Source organism: Microplitis mediator, chromosome 5 (assembly GCF_029852145.1).
Source record: "Microplitis mediator isolate UGA2020A chromosome 5, iyMicMedi2.1, whole genome shotgun sequence".
Taxonomy (NCBI): domain Eukaryota; kingdom Metazoa; phylum Arthropoda; class Insecta; order Hymenoptera; family Braconidae; genus Microplitis; species Microplitis mediator.
The window spans coordinates 27,224,605-27,239,124 of NC_079973.1; the positions used below are offsets into that span (position 1 = coordinate 27,224,605).

General features: G+C 28.5%; 2 protein-coding genes and 1 long non-coding RNA gene across 5 annotated transcripts; 1 reads left to right on the top strand and 2 right to left on the bottom strand.

The window, feature by feature from the left end:
* Positions 1-366: 366 nt before the first annotated feature.
* Positions 367-2,204, bottom strand: LOC130668366 (tax1-binding protein 3 homolog). The gene is made up of 3 exons (XM_057470626.1): positions 1,738-2,204; positions 1,428-1,556; positions 367-1,331 (listed from the first exon to the last, which is right to left on the bottom strand). The coding sequence occupies exons 1-3, from the start codon at positions 1,792-1,794 to the stop codon at positions 1,143-1,145; spliced, it is 375 nt and encodes a 124-aa protein (XP_057326609.1). The 5' UTR covers positions 1,795-2,204; the 3' UTR covers positions 367-1,142.
* A 291-nt stretch (positions 2,205-2,495) lies between these two features.
* On the top strand, positions 2,496-3,758 carry LOC130668373 (uncharacterized). The gene is made up of 3 exons (XR_008990007.1): positions 2,496-2,612; positions 2,993-3,290; positions 3,617-3,758. It is a non-coding gene; the product is annotated as an uncharacterized LOC130668373 (long non-coding RNA).
* A 675-nt stretch (positions 3,759-4,433) lies between these two features.
* Positions 4,434-13,914, bottom strand: LOC130668454 (uncharacterized). Of its 3 annotated transcripts, none has more exons than XM_057470751.1 (6): positions 13,748-13,912; positions 11,020-11,270; positions 10,146-10,253; positions 7,730-8,024; positions 7,454-7,649; positions 4,434-6,545 (listed from the first exon to the last, which is right to left on the bottom strand). In XM_057470751.1, the coding sequence occupies exons 3-6, from the start codon at positions 10,249-10,251 to the stop codon at positions 5,532-5,534; spliced, it is 1,611 nt and encodes a 536-aa protein (XP_057326734.1). In that variant the 5' UTR covers positions 10,252-10,253; positions 11,020-11,270; positions 13,748-13,912; the 3' UTR covers positions 4,434-5,531. The 3 variants fall into 3 exon arrangements, with proteins under 3 accessions (XP_057326734.1, XP_057326736.1, XP_057326737.1); XM_057470753.1 differs by lacking the exon at positions 13,748-13,912 and adding an exon at positions 11,574-11,666; XM_057470754.1 differs by lacking the exon at positions 11,020-11,270 and having other exon boundaries at positions 13,748-13,914.
* Positions 13,915-14,520: the final 606 nt, after the last annotated feature.

Sequence of the window (14,520 nt, forward strand, 5' to 3'; positions counted from 1 at the left end):
AACATTCCTGCATTACGAAAGTTACCTGAATAACGAAAAACTGTCTCGAAAATGAGACTACTGGACATGCATGGATGAAAATAATCACACTCTTTTCCTTTTTTTGCCTAAGGGTCGGCAGTACTAGCCGGATTTCCGGATTCTAGATTTCTAATTACTTTTTAAATATTTATGGGACTCGAGTGATGATAAACTTCCTTGGAAGTTTATCTAATGCATTTTTCCAGAAGCTGGAAAAATCAATTAAAAAATTAACAGAATTCTGAGATTCGAAAATGTGTTGAGTGCGGCCCAGGCTTAAACTAAAATTTAAAATACTAACTAAAGATATATAAGTGAATTAGTAAAAAGTAATTAAAACAAAAATTATTATGATACATTTAGAATATTTATTTGGCTCGTAAGATTTTTCAAAATTCGATGTTTAACAACATTACGTACAATCTAAAGTCAGCCTTATTTATGTGGCCTCTTTTTATAAAAATTTGACCTTAATAATTAATTAATAATAATAAGAATAAAAAATAAGGTAATAAAAAATTTAATTATATTTGCAGTTGATAAAATTATAAATTTGTTGTACTGAAACTGTATCATTAATATTATTTATTTAAACTGCATTTGATCGGTGATTCTTAATTACAATTGAATACTTAATTAATTAAATGAAATATGAGTTTATGTTTAATGTTTAAAACAGAAAAAATGTCGAGTATATTGATAGATATGTAGAAAATGTATACGTTCTTATATTAACATTTGGTTGTGTATATTATATTGGACAGAGCAATTTATTGCAGTAAATCGCTTATTTAAATTGCTCGTTATTTTGGTAATTAACTATTTATCTATTACTTTATTTAAAATGTTTAAAACAAAGAAAATAATATAAGACAAAGTCTAATAGTACGCATGGAATGAGACGATTAGTTTTGGAATGAGATGATTGTAATCGAAAGTTAATCGAGTTGCTAGAATTTTAAATTGGTAACGATTAACGATTATTTTAAAATTACGTCTATACAATCTCAAAGTAAATTATTAATTTCTTCCTTCCTTTCTTTGTCTACCGTAAGGACACAAATTATGTATAAAAACTGGACAAAATGCTTAAATGTATGTTGTTAAAATTAATTAATTAATTAGGTACTGGTGACTCCTTTCCGTGCCACTAATAAATTAAGTATCGGATGTTTTCGTATATAACCCACAGCTTTTTTATGAGTCACCATTGTAAAGTCATAGCCATTGCACTGTAATATTTTATCATGCATTCGTAAACCACTTTTTGCGGCCGGTGAACCTTCATGCACTTCCGTTACATATATACCCTAAAATAATAAAAATAAAAATATATAATTAATTTAGCCGTTTCGTCTCAGTAAGTCAGATCACGCAGAATAAATTTATAATTAAATGATAAATACATTATCCGTATAGCCCTGAGGACTTTTTCGATAATCCTGGTCTATTCCACCGCCAATTTTAAATCCACACTTCATAACTTCTTCACCGTGTGCATCTATTTCCGTCTCTTTATGAAGCGTTATCGGTATCTGTAACATAATTTATTATTTTATTTAAATAAAATTTCATGTTGTGAAGAAAATAAAATTTTTTTAACTCAACAATGAGTCACAACTACGGTCAGCAGGTCGATGTTCTCAATAATGTTAGGTGTAGGTTAAAAAAAAATTTATTATTTAAATAAATAAATGAATTCAAAAAAATACCTACACTTAAACACTCCATAGCTGTGCCAGCTTGATGCTGGAATGCCATTTTTGCACACATCTTGATAAATTTATGGTGTTTACTCCTTCACAAGTACTTATTGCCGACAATTAACACAAGGTTAACAATAATATATTATTTTCTAGGTGTACTTTACAAGTATTTTATATTATAAATATATAATAATTAACGAGGAATATGAAAACTATATTAGCGTTTTATATTAAGACTTGTATTGCAGTAATTATAAAATGTATTTAAGATATTTTATGAATCACAGCTAAGTTATTAATCACTTCAATACACCAACCACTATGAAGGTAGCTACGATTAAGACATAAGTACTTCTACGCATAAATAAGTACAAATAACTATCTACACATACTTAAGTATGTGTGTATATTTATATTAACGTAAGCTAATGATGTCAGCCTTATAAAATTTATTGGGACGTAATTTCCCAAAAAAATTATAATGAGTCAATTGAGTGACGTATTTTTTTAACATAATATAGAAATATACCAACTTTTATTTTGTTTGTATTCAAAAAAAAAATGAAGGAACGAATACGCGTGCGCGCGATCTTTGAATCACGGATTATCTGCGCGTGCCTCAAAATTTTTTTTACTTAACTTGGCGCGAAATTTAAAAACTTAAAAATAAAAATTTATTTCATTACTTATTCAAATATCAACAGTTATCGCGCGCATTTAAATCATAACTTGATAGACATTTATTATTTATTATTACAAATTTTCATCTTTTATTCTCAGTTTAGAACCTGCTCTAAAAAAATTAAGTGCATAGACGACGACGTACTCCAAGTGGGAAAACGCACTTTTTAAAAAAATGCACATACTGATTTTCAAATTCTATAAGTGCGGATTTTTTAAAATTTTTTCTAATTTTCTTTTTAAATATTCAGTATTAATTAAAAAAAAATTTTTTTGAGTGAATGTAGCAGACATCAGACAAATTTAAAACTATAAGTAAATGGAGTAAATAATTTTTAAAAAAATATTTATAAAAAATGCACGTATTAATTTCAAAATTTTTTAAATGCGCTTTTTTTAAAATTTTATTTTATTAATTATTTACTCTATTTATTTATAATTTGAAATTTGTCTGATGTCTGCTATATACATTCACACTTATAAATTTTTTGAGTGTCTGCTGCATTCACTGTCATTTAAAATTTTATGAAATACATATTTATATATACTGACTATAATTACACTAAATATTTAATTTGTTACAGCTATTTCTCCATATATGTTCATTCCTTGACGCATCAATGCTTGTCCATCGTCTAGGATTAACATGCAAAGAGTTTTGTAATATTTTACATGATGATTCAATATGGAAAACTAGGATCAGTCGTGTGTGGCCCAACTCACGGTTTCCAATTTTACCTCCTGGTTAGCTTCAATTACTACCATCTTACTCGCACAGCCAATCAGTACATTCTACTAATTGAATTAATTGAGCACAGTTTTATGAAAATGCAAACAATTTCAAATATTTATACACAGAAAAAAAAGGATTTCTTGGCGCAAGTAATATTTTGCATTTTTATTTTACAGAGAATAGATAATTTTTTATTTTAATTATTGAATCTGTAGTTCATGATATTGAAGACAGCTGACGTCTGATAATTTTTGGATTTTTTTTTAAACGATAAATTATAAAAAAAAAAATATTTGAAAAAATTGCACATGTAGTTTTTAAAATTTTCTACATGTGCATATTTTTTTTTTTTTAATGATTCGTTAAAAATAATCCGAAAGTTGTCGATTGTCCGCTAGCTTCAGGATCATAGTTTTTATTAGTAAAATTAATGTCTGGGGTTTTAGATAATTTTTTTAAATTGTTTTTAATGCAGACGAAGATTTAATTAGCCGAATGATGAATTTACACGTGATACGAAAGACTTGACATCTACTTAACTCATTTTTATAGGGATCAATTTCATTAAAATCAACGATTGCTTCTTCCAATTTAAAACATTTTTTTTATTTCTTACAACGACCTTAAGTTCCCTCGCATTTTTGAATCACGGTGGAAACACGGTGGGTTTGTTCCATTTTACCACTGTGATTACGCGGTGAATCCACCGTGATTCCACGGTGGGTTGCCCACTGTGTATACACGGTGTTCCCACTGTGATTACGCGGTGGATACATCGTGGAACCACGGTGGTGAAATAGCAAAAAACCACCGTGGAATCACGGTGAATGCACCGTGTAATCACAGTGGGAACACCGTGTATACACAGTGGTCAACCCACCGTGAAATCACGGTGGATACACCGCGTTATCACAGTGGATACACTGTGTATACCTGGTGGTGAAATGGAACAAACCCACCGTGTAACCACGGTGGATCCACGGTGTTTACACTTCCACGGTGTTTCCACCGTGAATCAAATCTGCGAGGGTTCATATTTAAACAATTGATTAATACTTATAAATAAATCATGAAAACTTTTTTTTAAATTCAAAATTGTGCAAATTAGTGGATTAATTTTTACAGTATTCTGTATATTAAAAAAATTTAAATAACGTAAATTGTCAATACATAAATTATAAATATAATATTAAAATTATATTTTGATGAAAGAATAAATAAATATAAATTAAAAATGTATATGATTGTTGAAATATAGGAAAATTTTATAAATAAAATTTACAATGTTGTTAAGAAGACGTTTATTTTATTTGTTTTTTAATTTATCAATTATATGAGTGTGAATGTAGCAAACGAATTCTTTTTTAATACCTCAATAAAAAAAAAAACTAAAAATATACACATGTAGGAAATTAAAAAAACAATCAATACAATTTGTTAAAAATAATTTACGGTTTAAAAAAAAAACTCAAAAATTATTAGACGTCGGCTCGATCAGTCTCTTGAATTTTTTATTTATTTAATATTCATAAAATGACTCATGAATGCTACACTCCACACATACTAACAATAATAATTATTATCATTATTATTATTATAATTAATTACATATTTTATAAGTTTATAATCAAAATTAATTATTAAATTGTTAGCACTGGATTTCCATCTCACTTTGCTTTACTTTCTTTTTTTTTTCCTCATACATTACAAAGTTTTGATATCTAAAAATAAACTTAATAGTTAAGAATATAAAAAATGATTAAGTCTAGTCAAATAATGAATTGAATAATAATCATCATACAGTAATGATACAATCATACAGTGATGATACAATCATGATACAGTAAATATATACAATAACATATTAAGACACAAGAACACTAGGATAAATTCGTATGAAATATATTGATTAAACCATAAATAATAAATGAGGGTGGCTATTGTGCAAGTATTTTTTAATTACACGTAATGTTTTTTTTACAACAAATTTATCAGAGGTCTATTCCCACAAATATATGACACTATAATTACTATAAATTTAATTATCAGTTTTGATTCTAACGAAACTGTAATTTTAATTTTTGCTAATCTTCAATTAAATTCATCTGTAAAAAAAATTAATTAAAATTTTTTTCATTGCTAATTAAAAGATGAATATGAATGTAGCAGACATCAGATGAATTTAAAATTATTAATAAAATTAAATTTAAAAAAAATGCCCATTTAAAAAATTTTGAAATTAATATTTTTTCTTTTAATTATTTAATCTATATATTTTTAATTTTAAATCTGTCTGATAAATTTATTAACAGATCTTGTTGTCCAACTACCCCTGGTATATCAAGAAGGTTTGCGAAAAAAAAATAATAAATATATATGTTGCAGGTTAATTAGTTTTTTTTTTTTCTTGGGCGTCCTGCCTTTCGCTGCTGCCCTTTACACTTCGGCAGATGGCGATGATGGATATAGCTGACAGTGCAGAAAGGTTGTTTGCATTTTGGGCAAACAACCTTTCCTTTTTGCTCCTCAAACCATATATGTGTCCGGATCGTGTACCTCTTGTAGACTTTTGCACAATGACGGCACTGATAATTCACCGTAGAACCAACCTGCATGATGGAGTTATTCCAATCAATGCTGTCATACTTTGCAGGTTGGTCGACGGCATACCAGGTACCGTCATATAAAAACTCGGGTCTCAATAGATTAGGTACACCGAGTAGAGAATACTCGTCTTCCTCATCAGCTTCCTCTTCGTCCTCATCGTCCTCCACTTCCTCATCATCCACCTCTTCTGCTTCTACCGGTACCGCCACATCCACTGCTACTGGTGGCTCTCCAGCTGCCGCCACTTCAGCTTCCGCCTCAACTTCATCCGCGACTCGGTCTTCTGCCTCTACTGAACGCCTCCTCCTCCTGAGACGTTCATTCTCGAGGCGCAGTCTCTCGATCTCAGCCTTAAGATCGTCCACGGTTCTCAATAACGAGCCTCTACTCGGCTCTCGCGCGTTGACATGCGGAGATGGAGATCGGCCGGAACCCCGGTGAAAATTTGGGTCCCGTTGTAGTTGGATATCTCTTAAAAGATTACCGACCTCCATGGTATTAGCTTCATTAAGCGGTGACTGCGCACAAACGACCAAAAACATGTTTGAGTTGGAAACGTTTGTGCCGTCACCGTAAATCCGCCTCCTCAGCTCATTCAAAAATACAGTGCCGGAAAGCGGGATGTTATAATTAATGAGATAATTTTTGAATGAACTGAGGTCATTAACAAAACCACGCCGAGTAGAGCTCACAAGACTTCGTTCCGCAGGTGTTAAAGTGGCAGCATCTGCAGCATCTACCCCTTCCGAGCCCGGCATATCAACGAAATGGACGCGATCCTGAGTCTGAATGTTGGTCTAAATTATAAACAAAAAAAAATTATCTAATCAGATAAGGAAAAGATCAAATAATGTAAATTATGATGATTATTAAACTTAATTAGATGGAGCATATCTATAATTGGAAATATAATCTGGAATTAAATAAATGATTATAATCTGGAATTAAATAAATGATTTCTAGATGTAAATGAAGGAGCATACACCGAAAAAAAAATATAGTTCTTCGAACGATCTAAAGTATAAGAAGACAAAATTCGTTACCACAACGATACGTATACGAATAGTAAAAATACCGTATCATTCCCGTAACTATCTATATTAGATAGCTGTGAGCCCTATACCTGCTTAAAAAATCCAATAGATTCATATAGCTGTATGTATAAGGCCCTAAACTTAACTATGGCACTTCTCATAGAACTCATTCATTCTTAGAAAATCTCTAAGGAAATTTATAAATATACAAGGACCTATAAAATTTTCTAAACAGGGATACGACTTTGTAAGGGAATACGTTTCCAATCAGTGTAATATCACATAAGACCAGCTTTCAGAGTGAAAGTTGGCAGACTAAGGTTCGTATGAATCTAAGGATGTTGTAGTACAATTTTAGATATGACACAAAGTACTATTTTCTGGTGTAAGTAGAGTCAGAAACAAGTCAAATCAATAGTGCTGTGTAAGGGAATACGTTTCTCATCAGAGCGATATTACATAAGACCAGCTTTCAGAGTGAAAGTTGGCAGACTAGGGTTCGTATGAATCTAAGGATGTTGTATCACAATTTTAGATATGACATGAAGTACTATTTTTCGGCGTTAGTTAGGTCAGACACGAGTTAAATCAATAGCGGGGACCTTGACCTTTAACCTAGACTTTTGTCGTTTTAAGAGATAATTACGTTACAAATTATTGAAAAAACTTACCACTTCGACGTATAAAATCGTCCTGGACGCTGTAGCGTTCAGGCCGGTTTTTATAGTCGTCCGCGCCTTCATCACTTGATTGAGGTCTGCAATGCGGCCAGCCTCGATTTTTTCCCAATCTAGCCTCTCTACTTTGGTCTCGGGATTCTCCGTGGCGACTAAATCTCGGCTCATCTTGTTCTTGATCTCTATTGCTCTGTAAGGAACAATGGCAATTAATCCCTATAATTCGTGCAATCATTGAATCATAGAACTCGATATCAATGTCATTTCTACCTTAATTCTAAGTTAGCTTCTGGGCAACCTCTGTAATACTCCTGAATCATCCCTCCGAACTGCTCATATCCCACTAAGGAAGAAGTTTTACCTGCGCCACTACGCCCAAATAAAATGACGCAGGTTCCTCTTCTCTGTTGCTTTTTAATGTATTCCAGGGACTCGTTGGGTGACGTTGAAATACAATCAACGTTTATTTCTGTGTTGTTGTATTTCAACGTCTTCTCCCCGACTCTCTGCAAATGCATACCGTCCTGGAATGCATTTTTGAACGTCTGGAAGATGGTGATGAATTCTGTAAGGTTAATAAAATCGTTTTTCATTATTTCTCTGTATCGTTTTTCTCGCCCTTCGGCTGAAAAGGAGAGCCCGGTTATATCTCGATTGCCAAAGCTGGACCAATCGGTTTTCTTATGTATTTTGGGCCAAGGATCACGAAAATCGAATCCATTCCGTTAGAAAATGGTGCAAACAATCGTTGAAAACAATTTTATTGTTTAAATCAAAATAACTCCCGAACCGCTGGTTTGTTGGGGAAGTTTCAAACAAAAGAACTGATCAGAATGTGAAAATCCACGAAAAGGCTCCAAAGTGTTTCTTCCCTGATTAAAACAAATGATTAAAAAGTATTTAAAATGATTTGTTTTTTAATCATTTCAAATACTTTTTAATCCTTCAAATCATTTCTAATCCTGTCTCTTATGGACATTTAACGTGTGAAATCATTTTTAATCATTTTGTTTAATCAGGGTTCGTACCTCAAATATTTATCGAGATATGATAAAAAGTTAGACCAGGCGTTTGGACCTCTCCCTCTCACACGACGAGTTGCTTAGAGCGAAAAAAACGATTGACAATAATCGAAGTTCAACTTGTAATTATTTATGTTATGTTCAATAACTAATGTCGTTTCAATCAGTAAAATTATGATTTTAATGTTTAAACTGCTATAATTAACAGTTAACCGTTGAAATATACTGCTTGACGATTTTAAATTACTACTTAAACCTTAAAAAACTACAAGACACTTGTCAAAAAAATGCATCTGTTATTAATTTTTTACGTTCTACTCCATAATATTTGCTGAGATTCGGTCTAGGCGCGCTGTTGACGAGAATCTCTGTAATATTTACTAATATTTTTTTTCCGTGCAATAGACACTCGATCGACCAGAATATTTCTAAGTTTTTTACATTAAAAATTAACGAAAAAGAAATCGATTAAATGTCGGAAACGAATTTCTATCCTATCGTCCGGAGAATATTCTTCTCTCTCTTAACTAATGTTATAGCTATAACATTAGTTATTGTCTAAACAAATTAATTATTTTAAAATTCAATATCGATAGAAAAAATCGGTAAAACGTCAATATGATCCTTCGACAGAATTTTTTCCAAAACGAATTTCTGTCCTATCGTTTGGCTAAATTTTTTAACTTCCTGCTATTGAAATTAAAGAATCTCCACAAATTAGTGAAGTTATTGGTTTCGGTCTGATTTTCGGATATCGAATTTTTATCAAATCTCGACGTTTGGAGGTTCTAGTAAGCTATTCTGACTAATTTCAAGATTATGTCCGAATGTATGTATTTGCGTATATACGTACGTATGTACATATGTAAATATCTGTAACTTTTGAGCGGATGATCCGATTTTGATCGTTGTTACATTCGACGCGGATTGTTAATATCTAAATCTGTGAAAAATTGAGCTTGATAGGTTGGGCTCTTTCAGAGATATTCAAAATTTTTTAACTTAAAAAATAAAATGAATCTTTTGGCATCTCGATGACGTCTAGTACACATATTAAAGTCATTCAAATTTTTTACTTTTCCAATCGTAAAATTATTTAAATTCTGTTTATCTTTCTAATGTTTTTTATAAGTCCTTACAAATTTCGAGACAGATACCTATAGCTGTATGGGGGCATATAAATTTATTGTCTTGACGTTTTGTTCAATATCTAGATCATTTAAATCAAAAAAATGTATTTTCTAACTTTTTTTCGTTGTTTAAAAAAAAAAACAAATCTGAATGAATGAGTTACTATTCAGACGTTTATAAATAAAAAATATGTTTTTGCTTTTTATTTCCGTTGAACGTTTTTAAAGTTTCCACAATGTTAGAAAAAGATGTTAATTTAAGAAAAATTTTTTCTAAAAAATCTGATTCTTGTTTAAAAATTTTGAATTGTTTTAATTCAATAAATAAGTTTTTGAGCCAAAAAATTAAAATTCTTAACTGAAGAAAAAAATTTTTTTCTTTAATAATTTTATTTTTCAATGAAGTACTTTTTGTTTGGAAACAAAATACTGATATATTTCGAAACTAAATCAAGATTCAAGAAAATAATTTTTTAAACTAAGATCATTAATTAAAAATTATATATTTATTAATAAATGATATAGGATACTAACTGTCTTTTGGGCGGTGCGGACAGTTTGGACTGGGAGACCTCGATCGCGACCTCGGTGGCTGCTGAGCCATGCCACTAGTGGACGGAACTGCTAAGAATTTATCCATTTCTGAAATCAGTCAATTTTTTCTTTTTAATTTAAAAACAAATTTTTTTTTTTTTTTTTTTAATAAATATTTTTCAATTCTTCACGGAAAGAATTTTTCTTTAAAAATTACCGTTAAATTCACTGTAAACGTGAGACATAATGGAGGCTTTTATTTATTATCATTTTTGAAATAAAAATTACGACAAAATTTATTTATTTTTCGGTAGACTTCATACAATTTACCTAAAACCGAATAAAATTTACAGTAGACTACGGTAAAATTTGTTGAAAAAAAGTTAAAAATTATCTCACTTTCCGACAAATGATTATGTCGTGCCATTCGTCCCACGTTTACAGTGAATTTAACGGTAATTTTTAAGGAAAATTTCTTTTCGTGTTTAATCATAAAGTTCGTTTTAAAATGTATACGATTATTATTAATATACATGTAGTAGGTAATTAAATATATCTTAAAATAAGACAGGGTGTCAATAATTGGACCCCTGTCAATAATTGTTGCTTTTATCTTAGGTGCAAGTTTCTGAATATATTATTTTTTATAATTCATTGTTTTTAAAAAAATTCATAAATTATTAGACGTCGGCTAACTTCAGTATCAATAAAAGATTCTATTTATTTTACAAGTGCAACGAGGATACTACTTTTGTCTGCTTTAATGTGAAAAAGATAATCATGACAATTCTTCATAAATAATTATTCGATTCATTATGGGGAAAATATTTTTTTTGAACCCCATTGAAATTTTAAATGTCAGGAGTAGACTTACAGAAGTTTATAACTTGAACTGATGGTGGCGTCTTGCTAACGTTTTTAAAGGCGTTGCTACGTTGACTGCGATGTCCGGGTTGTTATGCAGCACCAGTAGTATACTGGAGCTACTGAGAGCGTTCCCTTCAGTTAGCATGCAATTCCCATACCCCCACCATTAAATGATGAGCAAGCTCTCAGTAGTCTCACTATACGTGGATTCTAATGTAAGCAGTAGTAGATTGTGTTGTTGGTTGTTTTAACAATTAACTAAAATTAAAAAACATAATTATAAAGTTAAATAAATAAGTAACTTAATCCAGTACCAAGTTTCGTATAAATTAGGCTTAAAAATTAACAAAAATGTGTCAAATCTCAATTGGTTTGAGTAAATTCAACGCTCACGATTATATCATGAGTATGGTGGGGATTTAAAAGCTGTTTAAAGGTCTTAACAGACAATTTTATTATTTTTATAAAGATTAGTGATACTGAAATTCGCCGACGTCTACTAATTTTTGTATTTTTGAAAAACGAAAGATTTTGCAAGAAAAATATTTCAAAAAATTGCACCTGTAGTTTTAAAAATTTTTTTCATGTGTATATTTTTAGTGTTTTTTCGTTCTTAATTTGAATTGTTTAAAAAAAAATCCAAAAATTTTCATGAGTGTGAATGTAGCAGACATCAGACAAATTTAAAATTGTTTATAAATCGAGTAAATAATTAATAAAATAAAATTTTTTAAAAATCCGCATTTAAAAAATTTTGAAATTAATGAGTGCATTTTTTATAAATATTATTTTTTTAATCATTTACTTTATTTATTTATCGTTTTATTTATCGTTTATTTATTTATCGTTTTATTTATTTGTCTGATGTCTGCTAAATTCACACTCGTAAATTTTCAACTGTCTACTAATTTCAGGATCATACAAGATTGTTAGTTCCATAAACTTTTTTAAAAGTTATTGACATATGCGTTTGTTAAATTTTTTTCGTTAATTATTTTATCTGTTTCTTTGAAAAAACAAAATTTTTTTTAACGTCTAATACTTTCAGTAATCAGTGTAAATGTAGTAGGCATCGGACAAATTCAAAATTATAAATAATTTAAAAAAAACTATTTATAAAAAATGCACTTATTAATTCTTTAATTTTTTGAATGCTCATTTTTAAAAAATTTTATAATATTAATTATTTACTCTATTTATTAATAATTTAAAATTTGTCTGATGTCTGCTACATTCGCACTCATCTTTTAGTATCATCCATTTAAAGTAATTCCCCGTGGAAGTTATTTTTTTGAGTTTATGGGTTGAGGTAAATATTATTATCACTTTTTGTTTATTAATTTATTTATTAAAAATTCTTTTTAATTGTTAAATATTTATTTTTTTCATTCAACTATTTAAAAAAGTTTTTTATTTTTAAATGTTGATATTTTGTTTTTTACTCATTTGTTTACTTAACATTTTTTTCTATTTAAATGTTTAAAATATTTATTTATTAATTTGTTTGGTTACAGTGACTCATAATTATTATGATCGCAATTGTGGCAGACATCAGATAAATTTAAAATGATTAATTAATAGAGTAAATAATCAATAAAATAATAATTATGAAAAAATGCGCATTTAAAAAATTTTCAAATTAACAAGTGCATTTTTTATAATTATTATTTTATTAATTATTTTAAATTTGTCTGATGTCTGCTACAATCATATTCATAATAATTTCGAATCATTGTAACCAAAAAAATAAATAAATATTTTAAACATTTAAATAGAAAAAAATTTTAAATAAACAAATGAGTAAAGAACAACATATCAACGCTTAAAAATTAAAAACTTTTTTAAATAGTTGAATGGAAAAAATAAATATTTAACAATTAAAAAAATTTTTTAATAAATAAATTGATAAACAAAAAGTGATAATAATATTTCTCTCAACCTATATGAACTTAAAAAAATAACTTCCATGGGGAATTACTTTGAATTGATAATACCGAAAGATGAGTGTAATGTAATGATGCTGAATTTAGCAGACAATTAAAAATTTTTGGATTTTATTTTCGACTAGTTAATTGCAAAAATTAAAAAAACTAAAAATATACACTTGTAGAAAATTTAAAAAACTATAAGTGCAATTTCTTAAAATATTTTTTTTTATAATTTATGGTTTTGAAAAATTCCAAAAATTATTAGATGTCGGTTAACTTCAGAATCATGTGATATAACGAGTGTGAATATAGCAGACATCAGACAAATTTAAAACGATAAATAAATAAAGTAAATAATTTTAAAAAAATATTTATAAAAAATGCACTCATTAATTTAAAAATTTTTTGAATGCGGATTTTTTAAAAATTTTATTATATTAATTATTTACTCGATTTATTAACAATTTTAAATTTGTCTGATGCCTGCTACATTCACACTCATGTAATCTCGCATACATCAGACAAATCGTAAATTATAAATAAATAGAGTATATAATTTATAAAATAAAATATTTAAAAAATGCCCATCTAAAACATTCTGGAAATTAATAAGTGCATTTTTTATAAATATTTTTTTAAAAATTATTTATAATTTTAAATTTAAAAAAAATAACGCAGTTTTAGGTTAAAAATAGAGTCAAGTTTATGATAATAATCATACAGTTTTGAGTATTTTTTTTTTAAATTTGTCTGATGTCTGCGACATTTACATTAACAATAATTCTTAGTCACTGTTATTCAACTTACTTAATAATCAATTTGATTTTTTATTTCTTTTTTTCAGTTTAATATTTTTTTAACAACAATTTTTCTAATATTCCGCTTTTTGTCTTAGATATATTTTTTTTTTTTTTTTTTTTTCAAATATATCAAAACGCTAGTGCTGTCACCAGTAGTTGATAGAGAAAAACAAATTTGTCTTCTTTGTCTGTAGTTTATTTTTTTATTCTTTCTATCATCAGTATGCCAGAAAGTGTCAATGAAGTGTTAAGCCAACTCTCCAAACCAGCTGACGAATAAATCTCGTCCGTTTAGAAATATTTTAATTATTAATTGTTTTGTCATTAATTAAATATGACAGATGTATTTAGTATTTGTAATTTACCAAAAAAAAAAAAATTTAATGATTTGATAAAAATTTTTTTACAGGAAATTGAGTAATTTAAAAATTACCTCAGTACTTTGTTTTAAATTCATCAATTTAAAAAGTTTATGATTCTGAAGTTAACAGACAATTAACAATTTTCGGTTTTTATTTCAACAAATCAATGTGAGTGTGAAGACATGAGAAAATTTATAAATTGTAAATAAATAAATAAATGAAATTTAAATAAATATGCGTACTGTTATTATTTTGCAACCTTTCATTCGACTTTGCTGATCAGGTAATACAAAATTTTACAGTTGACTCGGAATTTTTTAGTATTTCATGTGTGTTTCTTAACTCGATAAAATTTTTTCCTAATTTCAAATAAACTAGACGTTGAGCTGCAGGTTCTTTTCCCTCTTCGAACTGTCAT